Source organism: Mandrillus leucophaeus, unplaced genomic scaffold, assembly GCF_000951045.1.
Source record: "Mandrillus leucophaeus isolate KB7577 unplaced genomic scaffold, Mleu.le_1.0 Scaffold637, whole genome shotgun sequence".
NCBI lineage: Eukaryota > Metazoa > Chordata > Mammalia > Primates > Cercopithecidae > Mandrillus > Mandrillus leucophaeus.
This window is the reverse complement of record NW_012106886.1, coordinates 1,487,788-1,499,650: the sequence shown is the minus strand read 5'-3', so window position 1 is coordinate 1,499,650 and position 11,863 is coordinate 1,487,788. Positions and strand designations below refer to the sequence as shown.

The 11,863-nt window shown below is 37.4% G+C and overlaps 1 protein-coding gene across 2 annotated transcripts in view; it reads left to right on the top strand.

The window, feature by feature from the left end:
• GRM7 (glutamate receptor, metabotropic 7) overlaps window positions 1–11,623 on the top strand; it is a 919,719-nt gene extending 908,096 nt beyond the window's left edge. For both annotated transcript variants that reach the window (XM_012000647.1, XM_012000645.1), the window contains one exon: window positions 10,459–11,623. In XM_012000647.1, the coding sequence (XP_011856037.1) occupies window positions 10,459–10,508 (50 nt within the window). In that variant the 3' untranslated portion in view covers window positions 10,509–11,623. The remainder of the gene's footprint in view (window positions 1–10,458) is intronic.
• The last annotated feature ends 240 nt before the right edge of the window (window positions 11,624–11,863 follow it).

Genomic DNA, 11,863 nt, shown 5'->3' with positions numbered 1-11,863 from the left:
ATGAAGTCTTGCTCTGTCACCCAGGCTGGAGTGCAGTGGCACGATCTCAGCTCACTGCAACCTCCACCTCCCAGGTTCAAGCAATTCTCCTGCCTTGGCCCCCTGAATAGCTGGGATTACAGGTGCCTACCACCACACCTGGCTAATTTTTGTATTTTTAGTAGAGATGGGGTTTCACCATATTGGACAGGCTGGTTTCGATCTGTTGACTTTGTGATCCAACCACCTTGGCCTCCCAAAGTGCTGGGATTACAGGCGTGAGCCACTGCACCTGGCCTGTTTTGTTGTTGTTGTTTGTTTGTTTGTTTGTTTAAGATCTGTCTTTCCAAGTTGAATTTAAGCTCCATGAAAGCAGGGACTGAACCTGCCCAGTAACATGGCTACATCCCTATTGCCTAAAACAGTATCTGACAAATAGTCGGTGCTCAACAGATACATGTTGAATTGTACTGAACCAGAAACTGTTCAAGGATACAGACTATTTTCCCTTACCTCTGTGCCACTAGTTTATAGCCAGGCTATACTAGTACACTGTGAGCTCTTAGTAAAAGTTCAATAAATGTATTAAGGAATGAATGAAGAGACTATGAATGCCCCATCCAAAAATAGCAAGACCTGGATTTCAGCAGGAGCTTTTCATCCAGGAACACTAAGTACTACTCTGCTGCTATTTTGTCACTATTGCCTTATTTGTAACATTAGCCTTAAGACCAACTTTGGTTCACAGCTTCGATCTTTGATGTATGATTGCACTGCATTCATAATATGTTCCAGATTGCTCGCATCTATAATATATTGAAATTGTAAAATGCACAAAAGCTTTTCAATGCCCAAAGTGCATAAGAAAAAGTAGAAATCTGATGTGGTAATTTAATGCATATCTATTTTTTTCCAAAATAAAACAAATACAGCAGCAAATTACCTAGATTTTAACTTAGCCAAGCTTAAAGATGTTTTAAGACAGAGACTTTGTCCATTTGTTTCAAATATGCCATTTAAGAACGATGTAAACCTGTTTGATGCTTTACATCTTAAAGTACAAATTAGTTTTTTTTTTGTTTTTTTGTTTGTTTTTTTTTTTTAAGGAAACACTAGAATGTTCATGTGCTCTTTTCATGACAGAACTGAAAATTGATTTCTCAATTTAGCCAGGCTGTTTTGGCCATGTTTAGATGCAAACAGAAGGGGGGGAAAAAAAAGAATACTGTGGTTTAAAAGTTCCAAAGGAAATCTGAGGAGTTATAATAATGGTAAGCTTTGAATACAAAAACCCATAGGAGAATACTGAGAAAAGGGATGGAAAAAAAGGATGGCAAAGCTCATGAAGTTCCCACATATATTTTTTTGTTCTATTCATCTCTAAGACCCTCCTAGAGCTGACAATGACTTCAGAGAGCAAAGTGAAACTGCATTTGCAAAAGTTATATCAGTGAGAAAATTCTAACAGTAAGCGAGCTAACTCAACCCCATCTGGCCTTTGCCTTAATTATTGCTGGGCTATTGGGCCAAGCTAACTTTGGAAGACATTTAGGCTACAATTTAAATGATAATAGGCCTTGCCCAAAACTCAACCACTTTTGTAAAGCTAAAGGGAAACCACCAGGCTAGGAGGAGGAGAGGGACAGGAGGCTGAGTCCTGCTAAGGCTCAGACATGCATGATTGTCAGTCATTATTCCAGAGGTTCTAAGACATGCAACTTCCCCCAATTACATCTGCAAATAACATCACGATTGTAGACTGGCCTTTTGAGATATCTTTTCTGTTTGTTTTGCATGTCTGACACTCATGGCTCCCCCTCAATCGCCAGCCCCCGACTCCTGTGGCCCCACCCAGAAGCAATTTAGTCCTCAGGAAGACAGCTTTGGCCCACTAGTTCATATCTGTCCCAACCAATCAGCAGCAAGCACCTGTTACCTTGCCACTCCCACCCCTTTCCTTAAACTGTCTCTGAAAAATCCCTAACCTGTGAGCTTTGCATGAGATGATATGAGTGCAAACTCCATCTCCTACGTTTTTTTGTTTGTTTGTTTGTGTGGTTTTCTTGTTTGTTTGATTTTTGAGACGGAGCCTCGCTTTGTCGCCCAAGCTGGAGTGCAGTGGCTCGATCTCGGCTCACTGCAAGCTCCGCCTTCCAGGTTTATGCCATTCTCCTGCCTCAGCCTCCCGTATTAAGCTCTTTCTCTACTACAATGCCGTGGTCTTTCTTTATGCAGTGGGCAGGAAGGACAGTTACAAAAGGCTCCTCCATGGTAACACATCCCCAAAATATTGAGCACCAACTATACATTGTACATTTCCCAAGCACTAGAAAAACACTGTGTCTACCATCCTGATACTTAAAGTTCTAATGTTGGAGACACATATGAGAAATTAGTGCTTCACCCTGGTTATATATGAGGAAGGAATAGTAGAGAGGTCATGAGAGGGTAGAGCAGGAACATCTCACTTGTCTGGAGGGATAGGAAAGGCCACTTGGAGGAAGTGAGTAGAAACTAAAACCAACCAGAGCAAAGAACAGGAAACCAATTAAGGAAAAAGGGCAGAGAAGGACATTACAGAGAGAGAAAAGCAAGTGTGAAGATCCTCTTCAAAATTGTTAATATTTCCCTGTGGCTTCTCAAGTACCACTGCTTTAGCATTAACGGCTTTTTATGAGAACCTCCATTAGAAAGCTAAATAATCACAGAAATTTTGCCTTGTTCATTCTTCTGTTTCTGGCACTGGTACTGAACCAGACTGTTACTGGTACTCTCTGATCCAGACCCCAAGAGAGGATTCTTGGCTTTCACACAAGAAAGAATTCAGGGTGAGTCCACAGTGCAAAGAGAAAGCAAGTTTACTAAGAAAGTAAAACGAAGAATGGCTATTCCATAGGCAGAGCAGCCTGGTTGCCCATTTTTATGGTTATTTCTTGATTATCTGCTAAACAAGGAGTGGATTCTTCATTCCTCCCCTTTTTAGACCATATAGAGTAACCTCCTGATGTTGTCATGGCATTTGTAAACTGGTGGGAGGGCAGCAGCGAGGATGACCAGAGGTCACTTTCGTCACTGTCTTTGTTTTGGTGGGATTTGGCCTTACTGTATGCTATTTTATCAGCAAGGTCTTTATGATGTGTATCTTGTGCCAACCTCCTATCTCATCCTGTGACTTAGTGATGTAGGATTTTTGCTCCTTAGTTCAGCTAAGGTTCTTATCTCACAACCAGGAAGAATTAGGCACATGAACACACTGAAGGGTGAGAAGGGCAGAATTTATTAAATGAAAGGAAAGCTCTCAAAAAAGAGAGGGGTCCTGCACGTGGGTTTCCACCTCACAAACTGAATACCAGGGTCACCACACAGGAGCCGAAAAGGCCAGGCTCTTCCCCTGAATAAGATATTTGTTTCTGGTGGCTCCACCCCATTCCCCCAGTGCACGTGGGTCTCCAGTCCACTGCCCCCTTGTCTGCACGAAACATCTGTTGTAAACACCTGTGGGGCGGGTCAGATTTTCCTGGAACCTTTCCCTATCTGCCTAGGCATTTCTCTGCCTCCTGCCTCTATCATTAGAGTAACTTAACCTCCTGGGAATGCAGCCCAGAAGGTCTCGGCCTTATTTTACCCAGTCCCTATTCAAGGTGGAGTTGCTCTGGTTCAGATGCCTCTGACAGCACCCTGAATTTGTTATGACAATCTGCAGGTTTATTGAAGTTTTATATATTGAAGTAATTTATGTGGCCCTGTGTACCTTTCCAACCTTGACTTCCAGCACTCTCTGACCCTCCTCTCCATGTACCTTTGGAAACGAAGTGTACCTTTATATTGCCCTGCCCTCTTCTTAAATTGTCTCACACTGCATGGTCCAAATCAATGCCCCTTCCACTGAAAAGCCTTCCTGGGCTTAGCACAGTATATCCTCTTTCAAGACAAAATTAGTCTTTGTAAAATATCTTTAAGTACTCATCACAGATATGTAATAGTTTTTTGCATTATCATATAAGTTCTATAACAATAAAGACTGTATCTGACTCATTTCTCTGTCCCTGGTACAAATGGGGCAAACACTTCACACATTTTCTCTAAGGTTATCTAGGCTGATGCTTCTCCATTCTTTTGAACTGGATCACTATTGTCTCCAAATATGGTAATAGATTTGCTGCCTCGCCATCCACTGACCTTATCTCCCTTATTCAGCATTAGGGAGGGGTGCCAATTTGCTTTGGGGGGGTTCCTCTCAGTGTGAGTTTAGTTTATAAATTCATGACTTATCTTTATCTCATTGAGTAGAAAAAAAAGGATATGCCAATCCCTTGCTGATGACACACAGCAGCTTCATATAAATATTTGTTAAATAATCTGAATATACGATGAATGAGAAGTGAGTAAATGTTAAACAGCTTGCAGATTCCCATGTCTGCTTTTAATGTTAGCATGTATTAAAGTTCCTGGTATTTAATATGTGTGAAATAATATTTTGTTAGATGAATGGCTGAGTAGATCAACAGAAATCCAAATTTGGGAGTTTTTGCCACTGGATTGGAAATTATGGTGATTTGAAATACTGAGTTATTTTTCTGACTGATCATGTTTTTATCCCTGACGAGTTTCTTGTGTCAACAAATCCAGGTACCAAACATATGAGCAATAGCCTCACCTTCTCTTGGGAGATGTAGAAAGTCTCCATTGTTTTATAGTTCAGAGTTGAACTAGTATAACTGGGAATGTCTCAATTTTTTGGTAGTCATGTTCTTCATTCTTGTTCAGCTTTGTATCTTCTCAAGTAGAGTAATGTGCTACACTGAGTAGTAAATTTAAAAAAGGATTTAAGGGAGATCATTATAAAATGAAATGCTTCTTTGTAAAACACAGGAAGTTTAGTAGCTTTTTTGAAATCTCAAATGAGAATTGAGATGTTGAAGATAACATCTACTCTTTTGCTATTAAGTGATGGGCTAAGGGCAATTTACTAATAAAATGAACAGGCAGGAAACAGGCCATTGACTACAGAAGTAATTACCAAAAAGTATTTCCTTTTTGTTTTAGAAACTGCAAACCATAATATAAAGAATCCCTCCCGGTTGAAATATTTATAAGAAAATAACAACTATGAATCCCGTTTGATAGGAAAGCGTTAGTTAGCAGAGTTGGTGAGGGAAGAGGCACAGACAGTGCTTTGAATGAGTTCATAGAAAAGTTAGTTTGAACAAAGTTCTATCAGGCAATAAACCAATATTCAGAAGTTGAGTGAGGTTTACAAATGACTGAAGTGATAGACAGGGTTAAGGTTTAAGAAGTATCCCCATGTATTTCCAAAAGTATGTTCTTATAGAATGCAAAATGATCCACTAAAAAGGCGAGCAGGAGAGGGTGCTTTATAATCAAGCACATTTGAGGAACTGAGTGCAGACAGGATCACAGAGTTGAAAACAAGCAGCCTAGCAATGTTGTCTAGCCTCTGGTCTCTATTTCTTTCTTGACTTGCTAAATGGTTTTAATATGATATTAAAACTTTTATTAAAAACTGAGGTATTTCTAATGCTTCGAATAGAGCCCAACACATAATACCTGCTCAATAAATATTTGTTGGATGGCTGAGTGAAAAATTGAACTTTTACATAAAATTATACAGTCAAGCTTCTCCTCAAAAAATGTACTATCTTCCTATTGTGGTAACATCTCACATAATTATGCCTTTTTGATGGGGCAGGTGATTTCTAGTTCACTATAGTCTGCATCTTTCCTGAATATCTTATACCTGGCCCACTTTGCTCCTTTATGTGCCTAGCTTCTACAAAATAATTTTTTCTTGGAGAATCACAGAGAAAATTGTTATGTTAAAGGCTTTTGAAATCCTAAGCATGTGTATGTGTACATGTGAAAGTGTCTCAGGTCTAGATCTAGAAGTGAAATTGCTGACTCAGTGGCATGCATAGCTTTAGGTTTTCTAGATATTTCCAAATGGCTCTCCCATATAAATTTACCAACTTATATTTATACCTGAGTGTTGTCTGAGAGTTCTCACTTTTTCACACCCACCAATGCTTGGTATTAGCTCACTTTTTCTTTTGTAATGGTACAGGCATGAAATGCTATCTTATTAATGTTTTAATTTGCATTTCTCTAGTTGATGAGGTTGAACATTTTTGATTTATATTTCTTCATCTACAAATTGTCTATTTATCTTGAATCTATGTTTTTAAAAATTAGATTGTCTCTTATTTATTCCTTCGCATAAGTTAAAAATTTTAGATATCAATCCTTTGTCAGTTAAATACATGACAAATATTTTATCCTGCCCTATAGCATTGTCATTCAACTCTGTTAAAAATATTGTTTTGCAGGTATCATCCACTCTAGCATTGCTTATTTCAAAAACATTACAAAGTAGAGTCTATCAATAAGAAAAGAGTTACAGAAAATCGGTTATGCTAACATTAATATATAGAAAGCTATATAGTTACTATGATTATTAAATCAATGTAAGTAAATCTTAAAAACACAATGTTATATGAAACCAGATTTCAAGTGGATATGCATGGAATAATTTGCACAACTTAAAACACAGAAATCAATACTATCTATAATTTATGGACAACTACTGTAGTAGCTATAGGACACATCCCAAGTTCAGTATAGTAGATACTATGGGGGACGGGGAGGAACGTGGGGTGTCAAGGGCTTTGGTTGCATCGTATTTCCTATGAGCAGATGGAGGGGCACCTAAATCAAGATGTCAGTATGTTAATGTGTTATATTCAGGGCTTATATAATATTTTGTTATATTTTGTTTTTATCCTTTTTGGATGTTTAAATCACTTCATACATGTTCTTATTCACATACACATCTATGCACACATTCTTCAAAAAGAGCTGAGAACACATAGTATATAGTTAATGAGCTACAATATTTCTTAAAATATAAATATAAAATATAAAATATATTACTTAAAATATAAAAAAACTAAATACGGGGTGGAAACAGGAAAGAGTACTGTTTAATATCACTTATTCAGTGTTTCCCAACATAATATCTATGAGGCTTTCTTTTCTATTTTTTTCTTCACTTCCTTGAATCTGGGTTATGCATGTTCAATAGAATGCACTTCAAGGAATGAAATTTTTGTAAGACAAAAAAACTCAGAGGAAAGCAAAGAGAAAATAAGAAGTTCAATAAAGTTAATGTCATATTGAGTGTAGATTCTGACAAGACATCAAGAATGAGTTGGAATGTCTCACCTTTCTTAAGTAGCAATGGTATATTAGTAATTCATTTCACAAACCAGTATTCTTAACACTACCTCACTGTAAATATTGGCTCTTCAAGATACCTTGTTTTGAGAACTACTTATGTAGATAAGCAGATATAACCAAAAGTTAATCGGGACAATGCCATATACTATAATTCTTCTTTAAAATCTGTAACTTTATAAGAGAAAAACATACTATTTTAAAATAAAAAGTATATTTCCTTAGCAAGTGCTTCATTGCACAACTATTTTGAGCTCAGTAATTTTCTTTCCTGACCATAAACTACATTGCTAGTCAAATAAATGGAATTACCAGACACCACAGGCACTTATTTTATTTACTCACAGGACTAGAATGGTTTAAAAATAAACATAATACACTGGACATTGCTGTGAAAAGTACACAAATTGCCCTTCTAGGACCTGCATAAACTTCATTATAATTTTGGGGCAATGTTCGTAGCAATTCTGCAAAGAAAGCATGTACTGAGGCTTATCATTTGCATAGAACTTTGTAATTTAAAAATACATTTATACATTATATTCCCAGATGAGAAACTGGGGTATTGTGTACATTGGTGATATCAACAGTACACCAGGTAACAATTATTCTCCCCAATTTTTTTTTTTTTTTTTGAGACAAAGTTTCACTCTTGTTGTGCAGGCTGGAGCTCAATCTCAGCTCACTGCAACCTCTGCCTCATGGGTTCAAGTGATTCTCCTGCTTCAGCCTCCCGAGTAGCTGGGATTACAGGTGTCCACCACCACGCCTGGTTAATTTTTTGTATATTTAGTAGAGACAAGGTTTCACCATGTTGACCAGGCTGGTCTTGAACTTCTGGCCTCAGGTGATCCACCCATCTCGGCCTCCCAAAGTGCTGAGATTACAGGCGTGAGCCACCACACCTGGCCTCTCCCAGTTTTACAAAGGCTACAAGGAGTTCATTATGAAGACACTGGGCAAGGTCACATTCAAGTAAGTGACACAGCCGAATCAGAACCCAGGTCAGGTGAGTCCAACTGCAGTACTGTCTTCCTACTATAGTATGAAGACAGAAATAAAGATTCAACCATCAGGCAGCCTAGTTTTGGAATGCTTGTTCCTCTGAGGTTCAGACCCTTCCTATGTAAAATGGCAATCATAAACAGTGCTCATCTCAAGGCTACACAGAACACAAGAAGATAATCCAAGCAAAGCATCAATGGAATGCCTTTATTTTTATATCCAATTTTTTTAAACATAACCTGATCATGATTTTAATTTAATCCTAGCTCAGCTTGATAGTTCTAACCTACTTATTCTTTTGGTAAAAACTCTTCCTGAGAAATTAGTGTTTTATAGTAACCAATGTAAGGAAATTCACTTTTGTTTTCACTAGAGTGTTATGCTACAGAAAACAGTCTTGATTATTCACACAATAAAGGTGGTCTCAGGTATTCAGATCAGCTTCTGGGTTTTCGGGGGTTTTTTTCCCCCTTCTTTTCTCCTGAGGATAATTAGTGGTTGGCATTTGACAAGGCATGCTGTGACTATTGCTTGCAACTGTCAGCTGAGGTCTTCTAGTTATGACACTGAAAATAAGATTCAGAGTCAAGAAACATCTTTTGAAAGTTTTCCTCCTTGTACCCAAACCAAGAATATTGTTGAAGACAACACTGGGATAATGGGAAACTTCTTGGAAGATCTGAGCATTATTGAGGCTATGTGTTCATCAAATGAGGACATATCATGACCCAATTCTCATCACCAGATTTTCCAGGAGGCCCTGAATTTCAAAAAATTCTATTCTTATTTATCTTTTTGTATTTTAGTTAATAGATGCAATATGGTTTAATACAGAAATGAGTTTCAAATAAAAATGAGTCTTCAAGTCAAAGTTTGTCAGAGAGTCCCAATTTTTAATCCAGAAAAGAAGACCAGGCTTGTTGTATAGTGTACAGTATTCTGTGTAATATCTATAATCATGTAAGCACCTGTAACATACTACTTGTATTATTCAAAGGTTAAAGACAAACTCTCTCTTAGTATGTTAATATGACTTCTCTGTTCCTCCAAAATTGTATATGCATCCCTACTTAAGAGTTCTTGAAGAGCTCTTGACATTTCTGTCTTGAGTGAACACTTCTATTTAGAATTTAAAAACAGTAAGCAAAATAAGCCATCAGTAAATGCTACACAAAAGTTACTTTGTGCCCAACAGAAACTGATGCAAAACTACCAAGATTTAGTGAATACAGAACATATCACATCATTGCAACTGTATGACTTGGTATTGAGGACCAGAACCTAAAGCAAAGGCACACTCTGGGATCCTGGTGTCTTTATTTCCAGCATGAGGACATGAAATCTGCTGTGCTCATTGGCTGGTCATCAGTGCCTAGCCCTGTGGCTGCAATACGGTAGATACATATTTACTGCCTGAGTGAGTGAGTGAAGGTGAGTCCTGAAATTACCCTACCAAGTAGAAAAATAATTTCTACATTTAAGGAAAACAAATGTAGAGTGTGTATGTGTCAGACACCTGACAGGTTTAAGTGGGCTTTACATCTTAATGGAAATAGTTCTGCAAATGACCATTTACAACTTACTGTTAACACTCGATAAGTCAATCTGTAGTCATTTGATTGTGTGAATCAGCACTGAAGAAGACACTCTGACCTAATCTGCATTCAACCTCAATTAATTTCAGTGACCCAAGCAACTTGGCCTTTTCCAAGCAAAGGCCAGTTATTATTAAAAGGTCTGTGAGAAGAGCACACAAAGAAATATACCACAATGTGAGTGAACCCTTTAAGGGTTGGTTGATTAGAAAGCATAACAACAAATAAACAAATAAATTTATTAATAAACATTTATTAAACATTTGTTTAAGCCACATATTGTTATTGTTTAATACATATTGTTTATTAATAAACATTTGTTTATTATTATTAATAAGCATTGCTAACACATTTAGTTATTAACAAATAAATTTATGAATAGAGTGTAAAGAGGGAAGCTGGAGACATATCAGAGAAGAGAACACAGATGATTTGAGAATCACTGGGAACCACAAATTTTGGTGGCCAAAGCCTTACAGTCAGAGGAATCCAAAGTTGTCTGTGTGTGTTCTTCAGAGCTGTATCACCCCACTTTGACTCTGTACCTCAAGTGAAAAGTTCTAATTCTATTTCTACCTTTGCAAACAGGGTTATTACTGCAACTCACATTTTCTAATTTTTCTTTCAGGCCCTGCTGCAAAAAAGAAGTATGTCAGTTATAATAACCTGGTTATCTAACCTGTTCCATTCCATGGAACCATGGAGGAAGAAGACCCTCAGTTATTTTGTCACCCAACCTGGCACAGGACTCTTTGGTCCTACCCGCTTCCCATCACCGGAGGAGCTTCCCCGGCCGGGAGACCAATGTTAGAGGATCCAAGTGACCTAAACAGCTGCTTTATGAAATATCCTTACTTTATCTTGGCTTAATAAGTCACTGACATCAGCACTGCCAACTCGGCTGCAATTTTGGACCTTCCCTACCAAAGGGAGTGTTGAAACTCAAGTCCCGCCCCGGCTCTTTAGAATGGACCGTGAGAGCCACAGGACCGTTTTGGGGCTGACCTGTCTTATTACGTATGTACTTCTAGGTTGCAAGGTTTTGAAATTTTCTGTACAGTTTGTGAGGACTTTTGCACTTTGCCATCTGATGTCGTACCTTGGTTCACTGTTTGTTTTCGAATGCTTTGTTTTCATAGATAGAGCCCTATTCTCTCAGACGGTGGAATATTTGGAAAAATTTTAAAATGATTAAAATTTTAAAGCAATCTTGGCAGATTAAAAAAGTACATCTGTACATGACTGTATAATTATTATAGTACCACTGCACATCATGTTTTTTTTTTAAGACAAAAAAGATGTTTAAAGACCAAAAACTGTGCTGAGAAAGTATGCCCTACCTATCTTTGGTACATGATAGGTTACATAAAAGGAAGTTATTGGCTGAACTGAATAGAGGTCTTGATCTTTGGAATGCATGCCAGTAATGTATTTTATAGTACATGTTTATTATGTTCAATATTTGTATTTGTGTTCTCTTTTGTTATTTTAATTAGGGTATATGAATATTTTGCAATAATTTTAATAATTATTAAGCTGTTTGAAGGAAAGAATATGGATTTTTCATGTCTTGAGGTTTTGTTCATGCCCCCTTTGACTGATCAGTGTGATAAGGACTTTAGAAAAAAGCATGTATGTTTTTTACTGTTTGTAATAAGTACTTTCGTTAATCTTGCTGCTTATGTGCCAATTTAGTGGAAAAAAACAACCCTTGCTGAAAAATTCCCTCTTTCCATTCTCTTTCAAATCTGTGATATTGTCCAAGAATGTATCAATAAAATACTTTGGTTAACTTTTTTATTTTCTGCAATAAATATTTTCAGTTGTTTTTCCCCTTTTAGATACAGTGTATTTCATAAAGTCCTAAGTGAGAGGGCCATATGGACAGCCCAACTTTTTGAAGTAACATGCTTTAGCTCGCAACTACAGCCATTTCTGAAAGGCATATTAAAAACCCAGAGATGCTATGTTGTCTCATAGAAAAAGTACTATCACAAAGTCCATGCAATTTTTTTTCTTCATAATTGAAGTTG